General features: G+C 45.3%; 1 protein-coding gene across 2 annotated transcripts; it reads right to left on the bottom strand.

Moving 5' to 3' along the window:
* Positions 1 to 29: 29 nt before the first annotated feature.
* On the bottom strand, positions 30 to 23269 carry WRAP73 (WD repeat containing, antisense to TP73). 2 transcript variants are annotated; one of them, XM_004384312.2, is made up of 12 exons: positions 22896 to 23269; positions 14861 to 15013; positions 14174 to 14290; positions 9421 to 9493; positions 6061 to 6164; positions 5137 to 5223; positions 4625 to 4759; positions 4432 to 4509; positions 2599 to 2704; positions 1397 to 1522; positions 772 to 963; positions 30 to 391 (listed from the first exon to the last, which is right to left on the bottom strand). In XM_004384312.2, exons 1-12 carry the CDS (start codon positions 23256 to 23258, stop codon positions 273 to 275), a joined length of 1653 nt encoding a protein of 550 aa, XP_004384369.2. In that variant the 5' UTR covers positions 23259 to 23269; the 3' UTR covers positions 30 to 272. The 2 variants fall into 2 exon arrangements, with proteins under 2 accessions (XP_004384369.2, XP_023594471.1); XM_023738703.1 differs by lacking the exons at positions 30 to 391; positions 772 to 963 and adding an exon at positions 967 to 1055.
* Between the last annotated feature and the right edge of the window lie 4259 nt (positions 23270 to 27528).

The raw sequence follows: 27528 nt of genomic DNA, 5'->3' as shown, positions 1-27528 counted from the left end.
CCATGAACCAGAAACTTAAAGCTGGCCTAGAAAATATTTGAGACCTAAACTTCAAGAAAACAAGCATCAATGATTTTATGAGCTAGAAATGTTTATTTTAAGTAATAAAAATTAGTTTCATACCATACATATTTACAAAAATGCCTCACTATAGAAAAATAAATAATTTAACGTGGACGGTCAGAGAGCAGCCCCGACATGCTCTGCTCCTTCCCCTTGTGAGCGGTGCTGAGCTGCTGCTCTGGGCCAGCACAGCACATTTGCCCAGGCCCTCAGGCTGTGCCAGCCCCCTCCTTAGTTTCCAGGAAACACAGGCAGAAGTGGTCCTTGCTGAGGAGGGCCAGGGAGTCCCCACTCAGATGCCAGCACAGGGCGAGCACATGGAAATCACCTGCAGAGACACAGGGTCAATGGGGCCACTGAGGCCCCCAAGGAGCCCTTGTCTAGGGATGAACAGATGCAGCTGCAGGGTACCACTACCCAGGCAGTGGGCCCAGCCAGGCTGGGCCAGGTGAGCCCAAAGCCACCTCGACCTGGGGCCTGGGTCCTCTCTCCTACCATGATCCTCCTCAAAACACCTATAAAACTCAGGTGAGGAGCCAACCTGAATAAGGTGGGCACACTGGGGGTGGACCTGGAGGTTTACCAAAGATGACGAGAACTTCCGTCAACACTCAGGGCAGTAACGTGTTTACATGGTCTCACCCTGTGTCTGATGGCAAGCTGTACAGCAATCTACTGCAGCGCACTCGCCAGCTGGGACAGACTCACCTTCCACAGGCACCTGCACTGACACGCAGCCTGCCGGTGACCACAGGTAGACGCGGCTGCCTCCTGTGCAGATGGCCAGGCGGGCATGCTGCGGGTCCCACTGGAAGGAGCGCACGGGGGCCAGCTGCTCCAGCACCACGAACAGCCTGAGCTTTTGAACGTCCCAGATCCACACGGCGTTTGGGATGTTGTCTGATGAAGCAGTGACAGGTCCCAGTGTTGGCCAGTGCTGCCCCCGACTGAGCCCCACCCATTATCCCTGATATTTGCCCCTTAGATGGGAGCTAAGGAAGCAAGCCATTGTCAGTGTGTGACTTCTGCTCTAGCTGCTGTCACCCTGCATCATGTTTTAGGCCACCGCTCCTGTCCTTCACAGGTCAGCACTCATTCTCTATGAAGGGCCAGTCTTTAGGCACTGCGGGCCACATGTATGTTTTTCTTTGTTGTTTTTTTTTACAACCCTCTGAAAATGTGAAAACCACTCTCAGCTTGTACTGAGAATGGCCTGGACCCCTGCTCTTTACTAAACAGAGAGGAAGAAGTAAGCAGAGCAGAGGGCACCACTGACCGGACCCAATACAGACAGAGACACACACACACACCACCCATAGCCCCGTGTACTGACCGTTCCTTGTTGCCAAGTAGTAGTTGTCAGGGCTGAAGGCCAGCATGCCGACGCCGATCCTGGGGTTTGCCCTGTCGGTGACGGGTTTCAGGGTCTGCAGAGAGACTGGCAGGGAGGCAATCTCGTCTGGAAGAGTGGAGGAAAAGTCACACTGCAGTCACCACACTGAGGCCAACACCTGACCCCACTGTGGGGACAAGCCTAGCCCACAGACAGTCTGTTAACCAGGAGAAAGCTCATCCACTGAGTCCACACGGAAGGAAAACATGCCCTGAACAAAACACAGAGGTGACACTTTAGCCAAATGAGCCTGGTGTGAAAAGAGGCCTACCCACCCCTCCCCAGGAGGGCCATCCCTGAGCTGCTTGAGAACCTGCAGATAACACCCTCCTTCTACAGCATGGTGAGCCAGGAAGAGATGCCTGCAGTGCCCAGAACTGCCTGGCTCCGACTGCATTCAGGTGCGCAGCTCAGGTAGCTCTGATGCTGGACACCTCTCCCCTCCTGACTTCTTAGTTTACAATCTGCTTCAGCCTCCCCTTCACTCTTCTGATTTTGACTTTCCCAACGTAGAAAAGGCCATGTAAGATCAGAAGTGGAGGCTCTGACAAGTTATAAAGCTGGCCCAGGTGAGGTGTGCTGTGGTGCTCCAGAGCCTCTCCCCAGCCCATGGATATTTCCAGAGCCCCAGGAAGGAGCAGCTGCTGTTTCAGGTGTTTCTTCTAGCTTAGAATCCATTCGGGCCCCCAGCATCTCTTTGGGGCAGGTCTTCTATCGTGCCCATTCTACAAATGGAGAAACCAGACACAAGCATGTTCCCCAAGGCCACACAGCCAGAATCCGAATCAGCCAGTGGCCTAGCCTGATCCTTCACCCCTGACAGCCCCCTGGCCCCCTGGCCCCCTTTCTGGCTCACCCTAGAAAATCCTATTATTCATTTAATAGTGCCCTCCAAGTAGCAGCGAGCAAATTTGGATTCCAGAGCTTACATTCAGTCAACAGAACAGTGCATAGGTGGTCAGTCAAGTAATGCAAATGCTGTATAATCTCAAGATTAACGGGTTGAGAGACACTGGCTAGAGGTGGCCCAGGAAGAGCAAGCTGTGTGTACGTGCATGTGTGTGTTTTTAAATAAGCACTATCTGAAGTTTACTTGGACAAGACGGACTCATTTTCATGCACAAAGCCCCTCTGCTCCTTACATTTCGTCTCCATGGTGGAGAGAGGCCTGGCCACTGCTCTCGGGGGTGGGAAGGGAAGGCCCCCCAGCCCCAGTTTCGGACTCTTCTCTGCCTCCCTATAGACAATCTGAAAGACAAAGCACAGCCATGTCCATCGCCAGGCTTACGACAGTGCACGTGGAAGCACCTAGTGAAAAGCCACACGACATAAATGTGAAAAGAGCGAGACACTGACCCCCATCCCCAGTGTTAGATCACGGACCCCCTCACAAGGGAGCTGTGCTGTGTCCATTCAGACATATGGGGATTGCACATTCACTTTTATTTCTCCTAACACCAGTTAATTAGAGGTGGTTAAGGGCTTGGCTGCTAACCAAAAAAGGTCAGCAGTTAGAAACCACCTGCCGTTCCTTGGAAACCCTATGGGGCAGTTCTTCTCTGTCCAGTAGGGTTCCTATGAGTTGGAATCGACTCAAAGGCTACGGATTTTTTTTTTTTTTTTTTTTTTTGTAATATATAAAGAGTTGTTTTATAGTGGAGAAACAATGTTCAAAAAAATCAGGTCCAAAAGACCCAGTCTAAAATAAGGAAAAGCTTATTCACTCTGGGTCACTATACAAAACCGTGATCCCCAGCCAGTTTCCCCAGGAAGGTGCAAACACTGGGAGAGATGGCCCCCCCCAGCAGGAGGACCATGTGGTGGTAAGACAGCACACACAGTGTCCTTCTGTCTGGATGAAGGATCTGAGGAACCAAGGATGAAGACAGAGGCAGGAGTGGGAGGAAGAATGGGTGGCAGGGGAGTCTCGAGAGGCCCAGGGAAAGCAGGCCCAGGCCCTGAGAAGGCTCAGCTCAGAGGCAGGGGCCTCTAGCCTGAGGAGCTCAGAATGAAGGGCTTTTAAAAACGTGCTCTGACTGCACTATAGTGAATGGATTTGGAGAAAAGCTGGAATAAAAGGCAAGCCCTGTCAAGGCCTGCCTGGCTGGTCCGCATGCACTCTGACCTCATCTTCCACGCCTCTTCCACTGCTCCTGGGCCAGGCACATCAGCCTCCGCTGGACCTCAAGTCACTGTCCCACTTCTGGACCTTGAAAAATGGCCTTTCCCTGATACTGTTTGGCTCACTCCTCCCCTCCTCTGGCCCCTCACCTAAGCTTGTACATGCACCCCAGTTGACTCTCCTCCTAGCACACCTTCTCCTTATGTCTTGTTCACTGGCTGGCCCCTCTGCTAGAAAGAAGAGTCCATGAGGGTTGTGATTTTGTCACCCCTGTTCCTGCTGTCGTCCAGCACCTAAAGCAGTGCCTGTGCACTTCCTGTCCCCTCTGCCCAACATGCGTCTTCCCCGGGTGGCTGCATCACTTCTCTCCTGTGTCTGCTCAAACGTTCCACCCTACTGACACGCCAGCTCACCCAGTGCTGGCACCCCCTGCTCATCCCTGCTGAGTCTGTCCCCCTCCACCTTTCTGGCTGTGAGCCCAGAGTCCAGTGCCTAGCAGGACAGTAGATGCTCAGGTGTATGTCACAGGCAGGTGGACAGGCACCTGGTCTACTCCATAGAGGGCAAGAAATAGATAGACCTAAGAATGAGGCATTTGCAGGGAGTAGGGAGAGGAGGGGTACAGTAAAGGAAAAGCTAGGGCAAGGACACTGCTTCCTTTGGGGACCATGGAGAAGCAAAACAGAAGACCAAGGGTAGAGCATGAGATTTAAAATGTAACATTAACAAGCATTTATGATGATTCAAGCCCCTGGTTAAATAATATTTCAATATATAATGTAAAGAGAAAGAGCAGTTTTCCATCCCCACCCAAAAACACTGCTCAACCAGAAACACGAAATGCCACACTTACGATCTTGGGATTGTTAATGGTCACAGGATGCTCAAACTCCGTAATCATCTTCCAAGTCACATGATTTAGAATGCGCACCTGGTTAAAAGAACACCACGAGGTGAGGGTTAGCACCATGGCGGCCCCTTGTGCCCCTGCCCCTGCAACCAGTCCTGAAGAGCAGGTTTTAACCGTGAGCACTGCTGGATCTCACCTTTCCATCGTAGCTTCCAACTGCCAGGAACTGGCTGCTAGGGCTCCAGGCCACAGACTTGATGCCCAGGGACCACTCGTACGCACAGTAGGTCGACAGCAACCGGCCGTCCAAGGAGTACAGGAGGATCTTATACTAAACGAGACATTCCAGTTGTTATTTAAACATCACAGGGAGCCGAGGCATGCAGGAGACAGCCACTGCAGAGTGGGACCGCCCGGACAGCGGGTAGTCGGAAGAGCATGCAATCAAGACTGTCCTGGTGCACGGTGTGGGAACAGTGAGGTCACAGCACTGTCCTCTAGTTAATAAACCAAAACCTGCACAGCAAAGTGAGAGCACTGTGAAAAGGGGGCAACTGGGTGTAAAGCTAATGACTTGCTGCCACTTTCAACTCAACATGTGAAATATGATAAAGTTAACCAAATTGCAGGATTCAAAAAAGCATTAGATAAATAAGCTATAGGTAAAAGTTCTTAGAAGAGAAACTGTATACCAGGTCATTTTTATACCTCCAGGCAGGTGTCCCACACGGCCAGCACACAGCCATTGGGAGCCCACTCAATCCCGACGAGGTCCTGGGTGTCGGTCTCAAAGTGCTTCCAAAGGAAGATGGAAAGACAGATTAAAATCTGGAAATATTTTCTTAGGCAGGCCATTGCATTTATTTTATAACTGAGGTTTTCAACACGTTTGAATCTCATTTTCTTATACAGAAATGGGCACTAACATCTAAACTCTGCCTTCTTCCACGCTGAAGAGGTTCTGCACAGGGACCAGTCAGCCAGGGTCTGGCAGTCCCGTTGACCCCATGAGACGGCTTCTGGTTGGGTTCTGCCACGCTTAAGCTATTCCCCTGCCTAGACACCATCCTCACCCTCTCTTGCCAGGCTAAGTCTTACTCCTTTAAGAGCCAGCTCAGACAAGATCCCTTCCAGGAACACTTCTCTTGACACTGGTTGATGAGGGGCCCTCCTCTGTGCTAACAGCATTCCAGAAGTATCTCCATGTGAACACTTGATCACCCTGAAAGCACCTGCCCCACCTTCGGACTACAAGCACCTTGAGGGTTGGGCTAAGTACCCTCAGCACAAAGTAGGCACTTAGTAGACACTTAGCCAAGGTCAAATTCAATTTTACTCCTCCTCCTAATAGGGCATACATATATGCAAATACCAAATTAAACACAGAAAAAAGAAAAACAGCTCAAATCTGTTGGCATCTGTAGCACCCAACATGCTCCATTTTCACCAAGTCTTGCAAACACTTGGCCAGCAGGTGAAGTTACACACAGCACCTTTGCCCTCTGGGAACAGGAAACCACACTGTCCCACATGACACCAAAGGTCCCTAGAATCTTAAAGATACACATCTCACCCGCCTCCTCCCCAGTCAACAGGACCACTTTATCCCAGCTGGCAGACGAAACGTCTTACCCTCAGGAGCTGCCAGTCACTGCAAACAAAGATGCTGATGTAGTCCTTGCAGTCCCGCCTCTCTGCCAGTGCCATGTAGCGGCCATCCCTGGTGAAGGTGATTCCTACCAGACAGATTAAGATGTGCTGACATCAAGAAGTAGCTAACTACAGGAGTCATTTTCCAAGAAGAACAAGGAAAAGAAAGCAGAGGTCAAAAGAAGCACAAATGCAGAACAATGCACTTCTTTAGACAAACAAGTATATTCTGTTTACACAGAAGAAACAATTAAGGCAGTGGTGGTCTCTCTATTACAGGATGGTGAAGACAGGGATGTTCTAGTTCATTTAACACGCACGCACACACGCACGCACGCGCGCGCACACACACACACACAGGACCAATTTGCAAGGAATCTTTGAATAATATAATACCACCTAATCTAACCTCTGATGAGTCATAAAAAAATCACTGAAAAATACAGTGCCTTATGAATTACCATATTTTCAGAAAATAAACTGCAGGAAATCCTGAGGTATTTTCAGCTAATAAAAAGCCAGCTTCTTACTACATTTCTTATTTTTTACTTTGGAGTTTAATTATTTGGAAGAAATACATTTAAGATAAGAAGCTGGAAGTAAAGTGGTTAAAAAGATGCATCTCTATTTTCCGGTTCTGTATTAGCTCAAAAGGCCTTCGCCAAACTGAACGCTGCATGAGTGAGAAGAGCACGCCAGTAACAAAACTACTGCTCCACCCGATAAACGTGTGTGTGGCCTGGAGGTACAACAGAGTTCAAACTGTAGGAATTAAAACATACAACTGCATTTCATTCAAATGCAATTTCCAAATTTCTAACAGCAACAGAGAAAAATGAAAATGTTATTCAAATTATGTAATGCACTCACTCTGATTATTAAACAAAAGAGACATATTGTAATTTCATGATTTAAGAGTGGGACATCCAATTAGCTCTAAATTGCGCAATTACACCCTGCTGCTGGCATGCTCTGTCCAAGCCTTTCCTCCAGATGGCTTGGAATAACCACCGGCCACTTCTCATTTATCCCTCCTCTGTGAAGACCGCAGAGGGGCCCTGGTGGCGCAGTGGTTAAGAGCTCGGCTACTAACCAACAGGTTGCAGTCTGAATCCACCAGCCACTCCTTAGAAACCCTATGGGGCAGTTCTACTCTGTCCTATAGGGTTGCTATGAGTCAGAATGACGGCAACCAGACTTTTTTTGGTGATGCCCACAGGCCATAGGTTACAATCTGCTGTTTACAAAGAGATTACAGACTTAGTCAAGAGAAGAGATTTAAAATTCAGAATTTGATGCTTGAGATGGGATCTCTTGACAGGCATCAACAGGAAGGGACTGGAACAGCCAATTCTGCAACCAAGGTAAATGCAATGATCTGCAAATTTCAATCTTCTTTGATGCCACTGTAAAAATATCCTCTCTAGTCACTGTGATTATGTTTTAAATTGGACTTTGTTGTTTGGAGATACAAAAGATATTTATAGATAAAGTATTAAGAGGTCTGGGATATACTTAAGGAGCCGTGGTGGCGCAGTGGTTCAGCATTCAGCTGCTAACCAAAAGGTCAGTGGCTGGAACCCACCAGCCACACCATGGGAGAAAGATATGGCAGTCTGCTTCCATAAAGATTTACAGCCTTGTAAACCCTATGGGCAGGTCTACTGCGTCCTACAGGGTCACTATGAGTTGAAATCAACTCGACGGCAACAGGTTAGGTTTTGGTGTTTTTAATTTTTGTGGGGAAGGATATACTTAATCCAAGGGGTAGGGTAGGTATAGAGGAAAAAAAGACTGGCTATGAGTTTCAACCAACAGATGCAGTGCTGGAGGTGCTCACTCATCTATGACAAGAAATTTGGAAGACAGCTACCTGGTCTACCGACTGGAAGAAATACATTATTTGTGCCTTCCAAAGAAAGGTGATCCAACAGAATGCAGGCATTATCAAATAATATCATTAATATCACACACAAGTAAAATTTTGCTGAAGATCATTCAAAAGCGGTTGCAGCAGTACATCGACAAGGAACTGCCAGAAATTCAAGCTGGATTCAGAAGAGCATGTGGAATAAGGAATATCATTGCTGATGTCAGATGGCTCTTGGCTGAAAGCAGAGAATACCAGAAAGATGTTTACCTGTGTTTTATTAACTATGCAAAGGCATTCGACCGTGTGGATCATAACAAATGATGGATAACATTGCCAAGAATGGGAATTCCAGAACACTTAATTGTGCTCATTCAGAACCTGTATACAGACCATGAGGCAGCTATTCAAAAACAGAACAAGGGGATACTGCATGGTTTAAAATCAGGAAAAGCGTGCATCAGGATTGTATTCTTTCACTGTACTTATTTAATCTGTATGCTGAGCAAATAATCGAGAAGCTGAACTATATGAAGAACACAGTATCAGGACTGGAGGAAGACGCATTAACAACCTGCATTATGCAGATGACACAACCTTCCTTGCTGAAAGTGAAGAGGACTTGAAGCACTTACTGATGAAGATCAAAGACTAGTCTTCAGTATGGATTATACCTCAACATAAAGAAAATAAAAATCCTCAAAACTGGACCAACAAGTAACACCATAAGTGGAGAAAAGATTGATGTTGTCAAGGATTTCATTTTACTTGGATCCACAATCAACACCCACGGAAGCAGCACTCAAGAAATCAAACAACATACTGCATCTGGCAAATCTGCTGCAAAAGACCTCTTTAAAGTGTTAAAAAGCAGAGATGTTTGAGGACTAAAGTGCGCCTGACCCAAGCCATGGTATTTTCAATCACCTCATAGGCATACAAAAGGTGGACAATGAGTAAGGAAGACTGAAGAAGAATTAATGCCTTGGAATTATGGTGTTGGTGGAGAATATGTAATATACCATGGACTGCCAGAAGAATGAACAAATCTGTCTTGGAAGAAGTACGACCAGAATGCTCCTTAGAAGTGAGGATGGCGAGTCTTTGTCTCACGTACTTTGGACATGTTATCAGAAGGGACCAGTCCCTGGAGAAGGACATCATGCTTGGTAAAGTAGAGGGTTTAGAAAGAGAGGAAGACCCTCAACAAGATGGAATGACACAGTGGCTGCAATGATGGGCTTGAGCACAGCAAGGATTATGAGGATGGTGCAAGACAGGGCAGTGTTTCATTCTGTTGTACACAGGGTCGTTATGAGTCAGAACCGACTAGACACCACCTGACAACAACAACTAATAACGTGAGTTGATAAACTGTTAAAGCTACTTTTGCACACGTTTGATAGTTCAGTGATAAAAAGGTTACAAAAAACTACAAAGAAATAGCTTTAGAATAGGAGTGACGTACTCACCCTGTTGACAAGCTTTAGGATATTTGATGTAAGATATAGACTTTGTACACAAGGACCAGACAGTTATCCGCAGCTGTTGGGAAAAAAGAGAAAAGAAAAAGGGCAACAGTATATACTTAACATTTTTATAAAGATCATTTCAGACCCTCAGTACCCAAGTAATAGATTTGCTGCTAAAGTGGAAAATAGTTCCATGGATGTTTTCCCTCTTAAGAGAAGTATCCAAACTAACATTTTACTATTGTTGAAGCAAATTTAATGCTCTTAGTATTTCGTTTTCATTGTATAACAATATTACCTGAGTGACACAAAGAGTTAAATATAAATGAATTTTAGTTAGCTATTTCAAAGTAATCAAAGTTTGCACACTACGTTGTTGTCAGGTGCTGTCAAGTTGGTTCTGACTCACAGTGACCCCATGCACAAGAGAATGAACTATAGTAAGCCTGAAAAAAGGTTATTTAGTCAGAGAAGACTCTTTGTATACATGACAACGTTCTATGTCCTCCGTGCTTGTGAATGAACATGAATGGCTCTGTAGCTCAGATCTGGGCCCCTGCTTCATAAGACAGCTGTGCGTGGTGCCTACAGCACACAGCAAGAAGGCTCAGTGATCAGACAGGGAGGTCAACCTGACCCCTATGAGTTGGTCTTACCATGCTGGCTGCTCCTGCAGGAGGACCTGTGGAGTGACCACTGTCAGCTACTCCCCACCTCTGCTCTCCTCTCCCTCACACAGGTAGTGGAGAGCTGACTAGCATTGCACAAAAAGCCTGCAAGTAGGCAATGTCCTAACACAGATCACCAAGAGTCGGCCACTGCAGAGACCCAAACTGGGCACCTCAGGGAGAAACACAAGATCTTTTGCATTTTCATTTTAAAATGTTTATAACATTTGATATACACAAAATATACGTAACGTGTAAATTAGGAGTCCCTGGCGTAGTGGTTAGGTGCTACGGCTGCTAACCAAAAGGTTGGCAGTTCAAATCCACCAAGTGCTCTTTGGAAACTCTATGGGACAGTTCTACTCTGTCCTATAGGGTCGCTATGGGTCAGAAACGACTCGACGGCAATGGGTGGGTGGTGCAAATGGTTAAGTGCTCGACTACTAGCTGAAAGGTTAGAGATTTGAGTCCACCCAGAGGTGCCTCAGAACAAAGGACTGGCAATCTGCTTCTGAAAAATCAGCCATTGAAAACCCTATGGAGCCCAGTTCTACTCTGACACAAATGGGGTTACTGTGAGTCGGAATTGACTTGATGGCAAGTGGTTTGGGTTTTTTTTTGTTTTATGTGTAAATTGTAAATTAAAAAAATAGCAAGCACTCAAATACACTGCCTACAAATGCATTTAATATTGAATTTCTACAAACTTCTAAAGCCCCTCTCCCTGGACCCCTTACAGAGCCATGAAAACAAATAATCTCCCCTGAAAAGAATTCCCAAATTCTTATTTCTGAAAATGTCCTCCATCCCCCTGGTTAAGCAGGTAACTTTGGAAGGTTACTGATTTCTAGGTTCCCATGACAACTCTGCAGCTGCACAGAGAGAAAGCACTAGCACACCTCCACACAGAAGAGGCCCAGCTGGGTAGTTCTAACAAGCAGAGCTCAGATGTCAGATGAAATAATGAACATGGGCAAATCTAGGTTTCGATTAGGCACCACTCTAGGATGAGGAACATGGGCTGGACCCTGCTCTCAATCAGAGAAGTGTAGCTTTAAAAAACCCGCAGGACTCCTCTGAGGTAAAAACGCAGAGCTCCACATTTCTATACCAAGTGTGACTCCTGCAAGCTAGGCCAGTCTTTAGGTTAGGTGGTTAAAAAGTGAATGAACAAATCTTCCCCACATCATCTCTTCTTAGAAAAGAAAGTCTGATGTCTGTGGCTGCCTCTCTGGACACCTCACACACACTTGGGGAGAAGTTCTGGAAACAACCTCCTGAAGCAGACAAACAGGCTCCAGATGATGGCTATGGCGCTCTGGGCACGGCATCTGTGCTAATGTTCAAGTGAAGCATGCACCGGCTCTTCTACGGCGATGGCATCAACACTAAGATGCACAGACCAGGGCTCATTGTATGAATCTGGTTTTTTCTATTTGAAGAGGAAAGTGTCTATTTCCTCTAACACAACTGACACATTCGAGGCCCTGGAATAGCAAAGTCAAGGAGGCCATCGCGGTGTAAACTGAGGAAAATGCAGATTTCCAACCCAGCAGATCTGGTACGAAACCCTAACCATGACACTTACTGCCAGCAGGAGCTCGGCCAAGTGACCTGACTTCGAGCTTCAGAAGTGTTTTTATTTGTAAAACAGAACACTGACCTTTCAGGGCTACCTTGGTGATCAGACGAGAAAATGAAAGTAGGTGTACACAGCAAGTTTCTCAGTGAGCAGCATCTATTGCTACAGATTACTAGAGTATACGGAGTTGAGGGGCATTTGTCAGTGAGACACACTCAAGAATGGCAGGAAACACATAGAGCACCCTAAGACTGATTTTTACCATTTGTCCACTACCAAAAAAAAAAAAAAAAAGAGACAACTCTTTCTAACTTTAAAAAATTCATTACGAAAGGCAGAGGTAGTTGAACACGTGCCTCCATCAACTCTATTAATATCAGCTGCATGACTGGAGAAACAAGCACCCACCAGTGGCATTAAGGTGATCACAAACAGACCCTGTCCTGCCCACTGTCCCCTAGACCAACACCTGACAAGCTATGTCAGGGCCATCTCCTGGGCTGAGGCCTTATACTGGCATCTCTACCAAAACCCTTGGTTCAAAGAGAGACACAGCACTGCGCACAATGCTGTTCACAGACAATGATGGGGCTTAACCTAAGATTTTAGTTCACTTTTTACAAACTCATTGGTCCAACAACTCTTCAAGAGGCTACGTTAGTCTTTCAGGAGAACTTCACAATCATATCCTGAGATGCATTATGCTTTCAAGTATTATCATATTTAAGTATAAGCTGAAATGTTAATTGCAAGAGAACATTCATTTTTGAAACATGATTAATTTTTTCATCTCACTCCTTTTCCATAATATTTTCAAGTTTTCTTGACAGAGTGAAAAATAAGCACATTTTTATTACTTTATTGGTATTTCCTATGCTGCTGGCAAACTGGAAAATTCCAGTACGTAAGCAAAAATACTTAAAATGACCTTTTCCAACTTAGATGGCTTGAAAAATTAACACAACAAATACAGCAATTTGTAGCAGCTCATCTGAATTCTTCACCATAATAAGAAATGAGGGTGATATCACTATTTTGTTAGAAGTGAAATATATTTAGAGGTCAAATATATCCATGTGTAAGTATATAGATCTTAGTGAATTCCAAAGTCAAAGATGCCCTTGCATTAATACAAATAATCAAGAGCTGACTAAAGCAAAATTAAAAACTTACGGAAAAATTTTACAAAATATGTACAAGATCTATGCATTGGAAATATTGCTTGGAAAAATTTTAAAAGACTTAAATAAACAGAGAGCTATATCATGTTCATAGATCCAAAGACTCAATGCTTTTTATGTCAATCACTCCCAAATTGGTCTCCAGAGTCAATGCAATCTCAAATTGACAAACTTATTCTAAAATTTATAAGGAAATGTCAAGGATCTAGAATGGCCAAACAACTTTGAAAAAGAAGAACAAAGTTGGAAAACTCACACTGACTGATTTTCCAGACTTATGATAAAGCTACCATAATCAAGAGAGCATGGTATTAGCACAAAGATAGACATACAGATCAATGGAACAAAATGGAGAGTCCAGAAACTGACATACACATGGACAAATGATTTTCAACAAATGTGCAAAGGCAATTCTGTGGAGAAAGAAATAAATTCAAAATGAATCATACCTCTAAACTTAACAGATAAAACTTCTAGAAGAAAACAAAAAAAAATTCTTTGTGATCCTGGTTTAGGCAAAGATTTCTTATACAGGACACAAAATGCACAAATCATAAAAGAATAAAATTGATCCATTAGAGTCCATCAAAATTAAAATGTTCTGCTTTTCAAAAGAAACTTAAGAAAGTGATAAAGGCAAGCCAGTGCTTGGATACCACTAATGACGGTTCTGATTAGGGTCACATTAGATGGATCCTGATAGAATGGGAGAAACATGTGGGACAGAACTCAAATTCTTCAAAAGTCCAGACTTAACTGAACCAGTTAAGATTAGAGTACTCCCCAAGACTATTGTCCCGATATACACCCTTTAAACCTTGAACCACAACTATCCCGAGGTCACCTTTTTAGCTAAATAACAGATTGACTCATAAAATAAAGAATATCACCTGTGAATACCACGATCCTTTAGAAAAAAAACATCTATATGATGCCAGTCACCAAACAGTCAACAATGACTCTAAAGCAAAGATGAGAATGGGGCAGGGAAACTAGATTACTGGAAATAGAACAACCAGAACAGAAATAATGAGAATGTTGACACATTGTGAAAAATGCAACCAATGTCACTGAATAATCTGCAGAAATTGTTAAACAGGAACATAATTTGCTGTGTAAACTTTCACCAGAAACATTATTTAAAACCAAAAAACTGGGCAAGAATATTCTATAGCAATACTTAGGGGTTTTTAATGCTCTGAAGCCTTAGATATACATATTACTCCAAGAAACACCCACTTGAAAGCGCCTAAGCTATTTTAGGAGTGAGAGGTGCAAAGTCTCACTTTACTAATGAAGTGGATTCAGGGAGCCACACTTACGTGGAACTCAGTTGTGTTGAGGATGTGGCGACCATCCGGGCTCCAGCACGAAGCCACCAGCCCTGCCGAGCCCTCGTCTATCTTGCAGTGCCAATCTGGCTGTTCCAAAGACCAGACCTAGATTCACGAAAGAGAAACACAGGATTGCAAACTAATCAGAACACCAGAGCGACTTCTCTCCAAGGACAGCACGTAGCTTTAAAGAACTGAATGAACATCAACTGCATCTAGTCAAAGCACGGGGTATCTTTAGAAATCTTTCATTATGAAGGACTGGGGCTAGATTCTACCACAAAAGCAAGCCATATGGCTTGGTATTTCATTTTGTTTTTACTGTTGTTTAAACTGCTTACTCACTTTGCCATCCCTAATACCTCATTTAGCTAAACTTCAGGTCCATAACAAAATTCCATCTTAGCACTTCCTAAAATACATAATGCCCAAGCTGCTAGACAGCTGTCTGCAAACACTTCCTGTTACTGAGTTATACTCACTGACAATATTTTGGAGCTTGCTCATTTAAAAAGTACTTAAACTATAAAAGAGCTATGAAATTTTAAAAGAAACTGGCTTTGAACTGCATTACCTTTTTATTTTTTAAACTAGAAGGGCATAGGGCAAACCATCCTTCCCAGTGACATTCCTGGGAGGGGTTTCACCATTCCCACCAGGACAGCCAGCACTAACCTGCACAAGCCCTCGTTTGTACATGGCGCACAGGATAAAGAGCGAGTCGGCCGACCACTCTATGTGCTGGATCTGGTCCAGGCATGTGTAGAGCTGAAGGATCTGAAGTGTGTTCACATCTCGGACCACTAGACGGTACTGTACACACGAAGCCTAAAAATGAAAATACAGCACTTAATGTTCCATATTCTAAAGTGAGCTTTCAGGGTGTAAAAACTCCCGTGTGCAGTAACTGTTCCCTTCCCAACTTTTAGACATGCTTTCTATCTAGCTATTTTTATGTATATCAAGTATGTGACCCATTATAAAAATAAGACTAATAAAGATTGAACTGAAACACACAAACTAGGTTTTAAAATTTTGTTATCCTCTAGTCTAAAAGTATAAGATTATTTTTAAGCTCTCTATTTAATTTTCTGGAGTCCCTGGGTGGTAAAACAGCTTATGCACTCAGCTGCTAACCAAAAGGTTGGTGGTTCAAGTCCACTCAGAGGTGCCTCAGAAGAAAGGCTTGGCAATCTACTTCCAAAAAATCACTATGAAGCACAGTTCTACTCTGACACACATGGGATTGCCAGGAGTCAGAATCAAGTTGGCAGTAACTGGAACTTAAATTTCTACTCCTTTCTTAATTATACATTAAAAACTAAACTCAAGTAGAAAACAGAACTGGGTAAAAGATCTACTTGTGAACTAATAACGAACTTGTCTCCTAGTTTTGTCAATTTTAGACAATTTCCTTGAATTTATAAAAGGTAAGAACAGAGGTCTCAAAGTTACCGACAAGAACCACAAAAATGCCTTTTGTGATGTCGAACTCAGAGCCAAACCAATAGAAGGTCAGTATTTCTTCCTGTCCATATTTGTTAATAATGTCCACATCTAAGCAAACAGTTATACACAGACAGAAATTATTTGCTTAGATATGGACTAATAACCCAAGCTCTGGGGTCAGGATGCAGATAGGGCCTCGCGCCCCCCAGCTGCGGGACCCAAGCTGTCCCAGCCCCGCTGCCCCTCAGGCCACTTCACAAAAGGCAGGTAGAAGCAGTGCCTGTCTCCACTGGGGACTTTGCAGGGCTGAAGTGAGGTGGTGCCAGTGTAGTATGTGGGGGCAGTGACACGTTGTTAGGCTGTCACAGAAAGGTAAATGTATAGTAACTCTGTTAGCTTGTAAGCTGGTGAGTGGTGCAGCTACTTTCTGTCATCTTCTCCAACTCTCCTCATCCGTTCTCCCCAGGTGTGGAGTAAATAATTTATACTACCTACCATTCTATCCTAGGAGCCCTAGTTAAGCGTTGGGCTGCTAATGGAAACGCTGGCAGTTGGAACCAGGGCTCTAACTGGTTCTGCCTGGTTCAGTCATGGCCATGGAAACAAAATCAGAACAGACTTTGAGTTTTTAAAATTTAGGTGAAGAGGAACCATAAGGGGAATGGAAAAAATTACAGGTCGAAGCCCTGGAATGGGAGACTCGGAAGAGGTGTAGTGAGCTCTTTCAGAAGCCTGATGTGTGGGACTTGATGACTGTGGAGATTGACACACATTCAAAGCATTCGCTGCTGTCTTTGAGTAGCAGGTGCACTACTATTTCTGACTCCACAGTCAAGAGATTTGGTTGCTATGCAACGGGGAGGCTACCCTCATTTTCTAAGAGAGAAATTAACTTTCTAGCAGGGCTTCAACCCATAATCTTTCCTGTTCTGCTTCACCCATATTTAAAAAATTCAGGTCCTTTTGGGTTTCCCTTCGTCGGCCATGACTGAAGCAAGCAGAACTGTTTCGAAGCCCTGGTTCGAACACACCCAGCAGCTCTGCAGAAGAAAAACCTGGCAATCTGCTCCCCTACAGATAGGTATACACAGACATTAATGTTTACTGCTTCATACCTAGTCAATCTGTATGCTGAGCAAATAATCCGAGAAGCTGGACTATATGAAGAAAAACGAGGCATCAGGATTGAAGGAAGACTCATTAACAACCTGCGTTATATATATGACACAACCTTGCTTTCTGAAAGTGAAAAGGACTTGAAGCATTTACTAATGAAGATCAAAGACCATAGCCTTCAGTATGGATTACACCTCAACATAAAGAAAACAAAAATCCTCACAACTGGACCAACAAGCAACATCATGATAAACGGAGAAAAGACTGAAGTTGTCAAGAATTTCATTTTACTTGGATCCACAATCAATACCCATGGAAGCGGCAGTCAAAAAATCAAAAGACGCATTACATTGGGCAAATCGGCTGCAAAAGACCTCTTTAAAGTGTTGAAAAGCAAAGATGTCACCTTGAGGACTAAGGTGAGCGTGACCCAAGCCATGGTGTTTTCAATCACCTCATATGCATGGGAAAGCTGGGCAATGAATAAGGAAGACCAAAGAAGAACTGACGCCTTTGAATTGTGGTGTTGGCAAAGAATACTGAATATACCGTGGACCGCCAAAAGAATGAACAAATCTGTCTTGAAGGAAGTACAACCAGAATGCTCCTTAGAGAGAAGGATGGCGAGACTACATCTCTCATACTTTGAACATGTTATCAGGAGGGATCAGTCCCTAGAGAAGGACATCATGCTTGGTAAAGCAGAGGGTCAGCGAAAAAGAGGAAGATCCTCAACGAGATGGACTGATAACAGTAGCTGCAACAACGGGCTCAAGCACAGCAACGATTATAAGGATGGCACAGGACCGGGTAATGTTTTGTTCTGTTGTGCATAGGGTCACTATGAGTCAGAACCAACCTGAGGGTACCTAACAACATTTTTAAAAGGTCACATGTGTTTTCCACAGAAAAAGGACAGAAGAGAACAATTACAGATTGGAATAAATACGTATCACAGTACTTATATTTTCACACTGTAGCTATGAAAACTCTGATCAGATACAATTAATTGTTTATTAAACAGAGTATTTTTACAAACACTTGGAAATAATATAAAATCTGTTGCAAATAAAAATGGCAACATGTACTTTTTCTCATATTTAGGCCAGAACTTTCAAGAACATGATTCTAGTATCAAATTATTATCAAGTTTCTCACAATATTTTGATCACAGTGTAAAATAAAAAAAAAAAGTGCCAAATTTAAGCATGCCAGTTTGTCGTACTGTGGGAGCTTGCGTGTTGCTGGGATGCTGGAAACTATGCCACTGGTATTCAAAAACCAGCAGGGTCACCCATGGTGGACAGGTTTCAGCAGAGCTTCCAGACTAAGACAGACTAAGAAGAAGGACCTCGCGGTCTACTTCTGAAAAAAATTAGCCAGTGAAAACCCTATGAATAGCAGTGGAATACTGTTGATACAGTGCCGGAAGATGAGCCCCTCAGATTGGAAGGCACTCAAAAGACAACTGGGGAAGAGCTGCCTCCTCAAAATAGAGTCAATTTTAATAACACGGATGGAGTCAAGCTTTTGAGACCTTCATCTGCTAAGGCAGCATAACTCAAAATGAGAAGAAACAGCTACAAACACCCATTAATAATCAGAATGTGGAATGTATGAAGTATGAATCTAGGAAAACTGGAAATAATCAAAAAATGAAATGGATCGCATAAACATTTATACCCTAGGCATTAGTGAGCCGAAATGGACTGGTACTGACCTTTTGAGTCGAACAATCGTATGGTCTACTATGCTGGGAAGGACAAGTTGAAGGGGAATGGAGTCATGTTCATCATCAAAAAGAACATTTCAAGATCTATCTTAAAGTACAAAGCTTTCAGTGATAGGATAATATTCATACGCTTACAACGAAGACCAGTTAATACAACTATTATTCAAACTTACGCACCAACTACTAAAGCCATAGATGAAGAAACTGAAGATCTTTACCAACTTCTGCAGCCTGAAATTGATCGAACATGCAATCAGGATTGGATTGGAATACGAAAGTTGTAAACAAAGAAGGATCAGGAGTTGGAAAATATGGCGTTAATGATAGAAATGATGTCGAAGACTGCATGACAGAATTTTCCAAGACCAACGACTTCTTCACTGCAAATAGCATTTGTCAGCATCATAAATGGTGACTATATACCAGATGGAATACATAGGAATCAAATCAACTACATCTGTGGAAAGAGACCATGGAAAAGCTCAGCATAATCAGAACAAGGCCAGGAGCCAACTGCAGAACAGACCATCAATTGCTCATATGCAAGTTCAAGTTGAAGCTGAAGAAAATTACAAGTCCACGAGAGCCAAAGTATGACCTTCAGTATATCCCACCTGAATTTAGAGATCATTTCAAGAACAGATTTGATGCACTGAACACTAATGACTGAAGACCAGACGAGTTGTGGAACGACATCAAGGACATTATACATGAAGAAAGAAAGACGTCATTAAAAAGACAGGAAAGAAAAGACCAAAATGGATGTCAGAAAAGACTCTGAAACTGCCTTTTAAATGTCAAGTAGCTAAAGCAAATGAAAGAAATGATGAAGTAAAAGAGCTGAACAGAAGATTTCAAAGGGCTGCTTGAGAAGACAAAGTAAAATATTATAATGACACATGCAGAAACCTGAAGTTAGAAAACCGAAAGGGAAGAACATGCTCAGCATTTCTCAAGCTGAAAGAAGTGAAGAAAAAATTTAAGCCTCGAGTTGCAGTAGTGAAGGACTCCATGGGCAAAATACTGAATTATATAGGTAGCATCAAAAGAAGATGGAAGGAATAGACAGGGCACTGTACCAAAAAGAAGTGATCAATGTTCAACCATTTCAGAAGGTAGCATATGCTCAAGAACCAATGGTATTGAAGGAAGAAGTCCAAGCTGTACTGAAGACACTGGCAAAAAATAAGGCTCCAGGAATTGACAGAATACCAATTGAGATGTTTCAACAAATGGATGCAGTGCTAGAAGTGCTCATTCGTCTATGCCAAGACATTTGGAAGACAGCTACCTGGCCAACCAACTGGAAGAGATCCATATTTATGCCTATTCCAAAAAAAGGTGATCCAACCAAAGGCGGAAATGATAGAACAATATCATTAACATCACTCGGAAGTAAAATTTTGATGAAGATCATTCAAAAGCAACTGCAGCAGTACATCGACAGGGAACTGCCAGAAATTCAAGCCAGATTCAGAAGAGGACATGGAACAAGGAATATCACTGCTGATGTCAGATGGATCCTGGCTGAAAGCAGAGAACACCAGAAAGATGTTTACTTGTGTTTTATAGACTATGCAAAGGCATTCGACTGTGTGGACCATAACAAACTATGGATAACATTGCAAAGAATGGGAATTCTAGAACACTTAATTGTGCTCATGAGGAACCTGTACATAGATCAAGAGGCAGCTGTTTGGACAGAACAAGGGGACACTGCATGGTTTAAAGTCAGGAAAGGTGTGCAACAGGGTTGTATCCTTTTACTATACTTACTCAATCTGTATGCTGAGCAAATAATCTGAGAAGCTGGACTATATGAAGAAAAACAGGGCATGAGGATTGGAGGAAGACTCATTAACAATCTGCGTTATGTATATAACACAACCTTGCTTTCTGAAAGTGAAAAGGACTTGAAGCACTTACTGATGAAGATCAAAGACTACAGTCTCCAGTATGGATTACACCTCAACATAAAACAAAAATCCTCACAACTAGACCAATATACAACATCATGACAAACGGAGAAAGGATTGAAGTTGTCAAGGATTTCATTTTACTTGGATCCACAGTCAATACCCATGGAAGCAGCAGTCAAGAAATCAAAGGACACATTGCACTGGGCAAATCTGCTGCAAGAGACATCTTTAAAGTGTTAAAAAGCAAAGATATCACCTTAAAGACTAAGGTGTGCCTGACCCAAGCCATGGTGTTTTCAATCACCTCATATGCATGGGAAAGCTGGGCAATGAATAAGGAAGAATGAAGAACTGATGCCTTTGAATTATGATGTTGCCAAAGAATACTGACTATACCATGGACTGCCAAAAGAACAAACAAATCTGTCTTGGAAGAAATACAGCCAGAATGCTCCTTAGAAGCAACAATGGCAAGACTTCGTCTCACGTACTTTGGACACGTTATTAGGAGGGATCAGTCCCTGGAAAAGGACATCATACCTGGTAAAGTACAGGGTCAGAGAAAAAAAGGAAGACCTTCAACGAGATTCATTGACATGGTGGCTGCAACAATGTGCTCAAGCATAGCAACGATTGTGAGGATGGCGCAGGACTGGGTAGTGTTTCGTTCTGTTGTGCACAGGGTCACTCTGAGTCAGAACTGACTCGACAGCACCTAACAACAACAAAACTTTAACTCGTATTTAGGCCAGAGCTTTCAAAAACATGATTCTAGTATCAGATTATTATCAAGTTTCTGACAATATTTTGATCAGGGTGTAAAGGCAAAAGAAAGGGTCAAATTTAAGCATGCAAACATAACCTTTCTCTTTATAATTTACTGGAATTTCTATAAATGGTTAAAAAAAAAACTAATTTATATTGGGCACTTTGAAAAATATACCAAGGTTTTTAACATGTCATTTAAGCTAATGACATTTTCAATTTTGTAGCTGAATGCTATTTTATGTATTCTACAATACCCCTATAAAGAAGGTAAAAATGTAACTTGAGAGTTATATTCTCAAAGACCTAGACCAGGACAACAGGAACGTTAATCGAGGCTCAAACACAAAGAGTCATGAAGCATTGTCTATTAATAGAGTAGTGTAAATGAAACTAAATACGTGGTCTAAAAGTAATGATTTTCTTTTTCTTAATAGCTTTTCAATGCCAATTACACCCACTCTCCCACGATTCTGAGGATATACAGCAGTCAAAATGGCATATTTTGAAAGTTAAGTTTCATGCTCAGAATAGCTCAATTGATTTAAGCACCCATGGAATGAACACCTCTGATAACTATTTTCATCTAGGGATAGAAGGCTTTTGTTACTGTTGTTAGGTGCCATCTAGTGGATTTTTGACTCACAGCGACCCCACGTTACAGAGCAGAAGTGCTCCACAGGGTTTTCTATGATGTAATCTTTAGGCCAGCAGATTGCCAGGCCTTTCTCCTGCAGAGCCACTGGGTGTGTTCAAACCAGGGCTTAGAACCTGTTCTGCCCAGTTCAGTCATGGCCAACGAAAGAAGGGAAACCCGAAAGGACCTGGATTTTTAAAATGTGGGTGAAGCAGAACGGGAAAGGCTATGGGGGAAGCCCTGCTAGAAACTTAATCTCTCTCTTAGAAAACAAGGGCAGCCTACGGGTTGCACAGCAACCAAATCTCTTGACCTGCAGAGTCCAAGAAACAGCAGTTGGCAGGCTGCTCCAAGATGGCAGCTAGCTGCCACTTTGAATGTGGGTCGATCTCCACAGTCTGGCCAATAATCCAATCTCACACATCAGGTTCCTGAAAGGGCTCACCTCACCTCTTCTGAGTCTCCCATTCCAGGACTTCAACCTGTAATTTTTTCCATTCCGCTTCACCCAAATTTTAAAAACTCGAGTCTGTTCCAATTTTGCTTTCATGCTCATGACTGAACTGGGCAGAACTAGTTCAAAGCCCTGGTTACAACTGCCAATCTTTCTATTAGCAGATAGTAGATCCGCGCTTAACCAGGGCTTCTGGGATACAATGTAGTAGTTTATTTACTCCACACGTGGGGGAGAACAGGTGAGGAGAGTTGGAGAAGACAAAAGAAAGTAACCTCACCACTTACCAGCTTACAAGCTAACTCAATTACTACACATTTGCTTTTCTATGACAAACTAACAACAACGTGTCACTGCCCCACACGCTATACTGGCGCCACCTCACTTAAGTCGCGCAAAGTCCCCGTGAAGGCAGGCACTGCTTCTACTCGCCTTTCACGAAGCAGCTACGGGGTGCCGAGGCCGATCCGCATTCAGATCCCAGAGCCTACCTCCATCCCGGCCGACGGTGCGGCCCCAGTAAGTTACAGCAGTTTAGACGGACGCCCGCCATCGCTCCCCACCGCCCCATTACCACTTAGCCCCCATTCTGGCGTTGCCCCGGTCGGGCCTCCTGGGTAAGGGGCCCAAGCTCTCACCAGGTACTTCCCGTCCGGGGAGAACTTGCTAAGCAGGCTGGACAGCTTGAAGACTTCGGAGAAGTTCATGGCGGCCTCCCTCCCGAGGGCCCAAGGTCCGGAGTCTCGCCTCAGCAGCCCGCGGCGACGAGACCGGCTCCTCTGGAGAGCGGCCGGCGGGCCAAGGCTGTGCCCGGGCCGAACCCGAGCCTGCAAGCCCGCCGGCCCGCCTCGGTCCCAGCCTGACCCTCCAGGTCGACCTCCGCCGGGCCTTCCACCGTGACCGCCGCCCTCGCCAACCGCCGCCCGCCGGATCCCAGCCGGAAACCCGGGGAAGGCGGGAAGCGAGCACAGCCTATCAGGATCCCGGTGGCCGCACGGCATTGTGGGGCTTATAGTTCACTGCAGCCCGGCGCCGCTGTGCCTTAAAGGAGCCAGTCCGCATTTCTCCCCACCCGGAATTTCTGAGCCGTACCCCAAGGGATAGGAGGCCTCGGGGGTCCTCTCCAGCTGGGATTGCCAGATAAAATGCAGGACGCCCAGTTAGACTGAATTTCAGATAAACAATGAATAATTTTATAGTATGAGCATCTTCCAGATAAAGCATGGGAAAATTATTTGTTTACCTGAAATGCAAATTTGACTGGCTGTCCTGCATATATCTGTGTACATAAGTATGCCCAAGTCCGTTGCCATCGAGTCAATTCCGATTCATAGCGATCCTACAGGACAAAGCAGAGCTGCCCCATGGGGTTTTCTAGGCTGTAATCTTCACAGGAGCAGATTGCCAGGTCTTTTCTCCGCTGGGCAGAGCTGCTGGTGGGTTAGAACTTCTGACCTTTTCCTTAGCATCCAAGCACATAACCATTGTACCACCAAGCCTCCTTATTTATGTATCTATGTATACATATACATATGTGTTATATATATAAACTATATACAACATCCACATGCACACATATATACATGTATGTAATACAGGCAGTCCCAGGGTTACAAACATCTGACTTGCGTACAACCTGTAATTGCAAATCAACCCCATAAAGCATATTATATTAAAAATTCGAGGTACAACAATGGTTGATAATAACAAACATGTGCTTCTTTGTGAGGCACATCAAAACATTATCATTATTACTTTATTATTATGTTAAAGATGTATTAGTGCATCATAAAGTGTTTCTTTAATTTTTTTATGCATAGAAAGGTACGCTATATACTAAGACAAACATTTAACTAGCTGATGTTGGATACAAATCACACCTAACTGTTCCAATTTACGTACAAATTCAACTTAAAGAAACACTTAGGAATGAAACTTTTTCCTAATCGGGGGACTGCCTGTATGTAATATATGGGGTTGTTGTTAGGTGCCATGGAGTTGATTCTGACTCATAGCGACCATACGTACAACAGAACAAAACACTGTCTGGTCTTGTGGCATCCAACAATCCTTGCTATGTTTGAGCCCATTGTTGCAGCCACTGTGTCAATCCCTCTTGTTGAGGGTCTTCTTCTTTTTCACTGACCTTCTACTTTACCAGGCATGATAATATATGGCACATATTTATTATGTTGCAGCAGTACATTCACAGGGAGGGAACTGCCAGAAATTAAAGTGGGATTCAGAAGGATGTGGAATGAGGGATAGCATTGCTGATGTCAGATGGACCCTGGCTGAAAGCAGAGAATACCAGAAAGATGTTTAGCTGTGTTTTATTGACTATGTAAAAGCATTTGTCTGTGTGGATCATAACAAATTATGGATAACGTTGTGAAAAATGGGAATTCTAGAACACTTAATTGTGTTCATGAGGAACCTGTACATAGACCAAGAAGCAGTCGTTCAAACAGAACAAAGGGGTACTGTGTGTTTTAAAATCAGGAAAGGTGTTAGGGTTGTATCCTTTCGCCACACTTACTCAATCTGTATGCTGAGCAAATAATCCAAGAAACTGGACTATATGAACAACACAGCATCAGGATTGAAGGAAGACTCATTCACAACCTGTGAAATGAAGATGACACAACCTTCCTTGCTGAAAGCAAAGAGGATTTGAAGCACTTGCTGATGAAGATCAAAGACTACAGCCTTTAGTATGGATTATACCTCAACATAAAGAAAACAAAAATACTCACAACCGGACGAATAAGCAAAACCATGATAAACAGAGAAAAGATTGAAGTTGTCAAGGATTTCATTTTACTTGGATCCTGCAATCAATGCCCATGGAAGCAGCAGTCAAGAAATCAAAGGACGCATTGCATCGGACAAGTCGCTGCGAAAGACGTCTCTGAAGTGTTAAAAAGCAAAGATGTCATTTTAAGGACTAATGTGCACCTGACCCAAGCCATAGTGTTTTCAATCGCTTCATATGCATGTGAAAGCTGGACAACAAATAAGGAAGCCTGATGAAGAATTGATGCCTTTGAATTATGGTGTTGGGGAAGAACCAACGAATCTGTTTTGAAACGAGTACAGCCAGAATGCTCCTTAGAAGCAAGGATGGCGAGACTTCGTCTTCCGTGCTTTGGACCTGTTACCACAAGGGATCAGTCCCTGGAGAAGGACATAATGCTTGGTAAAGCAGAGGATCAGCAAAAAAGAGGAAGACCCTCAACGAGATGGATTGACACAAAGACTGCAAACGATGGGCTCAAGCATAGCAACGATTCTGAGGATGGCGCATTACCGGGCAGTGTTTTCTTCCGTTGTACATAGGGTCGCCATGAGTCGGAACCAACTGGGCGGCACCTAACAACAACGTTTATTATGTATGTAATATGTAATAAATAAGTATATTTATTTTGGGCTGAATCTGGCACCGTATCTGCAGCGTCACCCTCATGTCACACTCTGCTCCTATCTGGATCACGGAGGGAACGAATTCCATGCTGACTCGGAAGAGCGCGTGTGCGGATCGCGCGCAGCCGGCTCTCCACGCGAGTGGGAAACGAACACCTGACGCAGCGCCAGGCTTCGCTAGCCTCGCCTTGGCTCCCGGGGCCTGCTTTGTCCTCTGGCCCACTCGGAAACTCCGGAGAGGGCACTCTTCCGAGCAGCCGTCCTCCCCGACATTCTCACCCATGCAGGCCGTTAGTCGTTGGGCTCCGAAGGCGCCTCCGCGGCCCGCCAGGTTGCGCGGACCCTAACACCCCTCACCTGACCCTGTGCTCCGGAGAACGGAGATCTGGACTTGGTCCTCGTCGCGCCCAGCCCCGGGCCTGCCCCACCCTCTTGGACGCCCCGCAACCCTCCTCAAACAAACCAACGAATGGGGGGTGGGTTTGAATGCGTGCGTTCTGTTTGGGTGGTGCTGGCGTTTTCTGTCCCCAACCAGATCCAAATCCCGGTGTGAGACCCGTCTTTGTGATCCCCTCCCCCGCCCCGCGTCTAGCAAACAGTAGGTGCACTATAAAGTTGTGTAGAAGCTGGCCACGTCGGCGCGACCGGCAGGTGAGGTGCGGGGCCTGGAACGTGGGGAGAACCGGGTCTGCCCCAACGGGGCTCGCGCGCGAAGCCACTGGCGGCATTGACTCAACCTTTCAGTGCGCAGCGGTCACCCTAGGCGGGGGGCATCGGTTTGGAGCCCGCTAACAGGGTCCAAAAGTGCCAAAGGACAGCGCACCTCAGGATTCCCGCCGCCAAGAGCTGATCAGAACTCGTCCTGCGTGTAGGGTGCCTTCCCGGGCCAGGCTTATGGAGATGGGGGCCCTGGTAGCTCCCACCTGCCCTGGGGCGCCGCCCCGCTCCCGGAGCTGCAAGGGTCGTCGGCCAGAGGGGCTCCCTGGCCTTACAGAAGGCAGATCCATTCCGAGTGCATGGACACACGTGTGGCCGTGGACACCTGCGCGCCTCCGCACAAATACAGAGCAAAACCCAGCCTCCGGGATCTGGAAGTGCGGCCTGGGGAGGGAGCAGGGTGCGGGCGGTGACCCGATAGCTCGCATCCGGAGCCACTCTCTGGGGGCTCAACCTCAGCCGGGGAAGTGCGCGGGTTGGGATTGGGAGAGTCGCGCTCAAGCCCCCAGAATCCGCAATGCCGGGTAGGGCCGGGGAGCGGCGTGACCTCGGCGCGCTGCGGTGGGTGGCGCGCGGTCCTCCCCCAAGGCGAGCTGCTAGTGCCGCCAGACGCAAACACTTCCTTTGCCTCCGGTCGGGCCCCGGGATCCAGCTCCGCACCCTGGGCCCGGGCCGGACCGCGTGCGTGCCGGATGCGGAATCGGGCGGAGGCACCCCATCCTAGCTGGGGGCGCAGGGCGGGACTTACCCGCCCTTCCCTTTCAGACACCCTGCGCGCGCCGCGGGGCCGAGCTTGGGGCGGGTGTTAAAACCGTCGGGACGTTGCGGGAAGCGCGGACGTCGGCGCAGGTGGGTGGCCCGGGGGAATTACCGGGGCCTCAGAGCGCGGAGTCGGCGTCGATGCCTGCCCGCAGCTTCCGCGCGCACCCAGGCCGGCCTCAGGGAGGCCCCGACCTAGGTCCAGCGTGCGCAGACGACCCCGCTGAGGCTCGGCTGTGCGGCGCGCTCCAGACGCAGGCGGGAAGGAGGCGGCCTGGTGCCCGGATCCCGCTCGGCAAAGGCCAGCTGCTGGGGCGGAGCGCGAGGAGGAGGCCTCGGCCGGAGCCCCGCCACCTCCCCGTCCCGCCTCCC

Source organism: Trichechus manatus, unplaced genomic scaffold (genome assembly GCF_000243295.1).
Source record: "Trichechus manatus latirostris isolate Lorelei unplaced genomic scaffold, TriManLat1.0 scaffold00122, whole genome shotgun sequence".
In the NCBI taxonomy this organism is placed as follows: domain Eukaryota; kingdom Metazoa; phylum Chordata; class Mammalia; order Sirenia; family Trichechidae; genus Trichechus; species Trichechus manatus.
The sequence above is the reverse complement of the archived record's forward strand: the minus strand, read 5'-3'. Positions and strand labels throughout refer to the sequence as shown.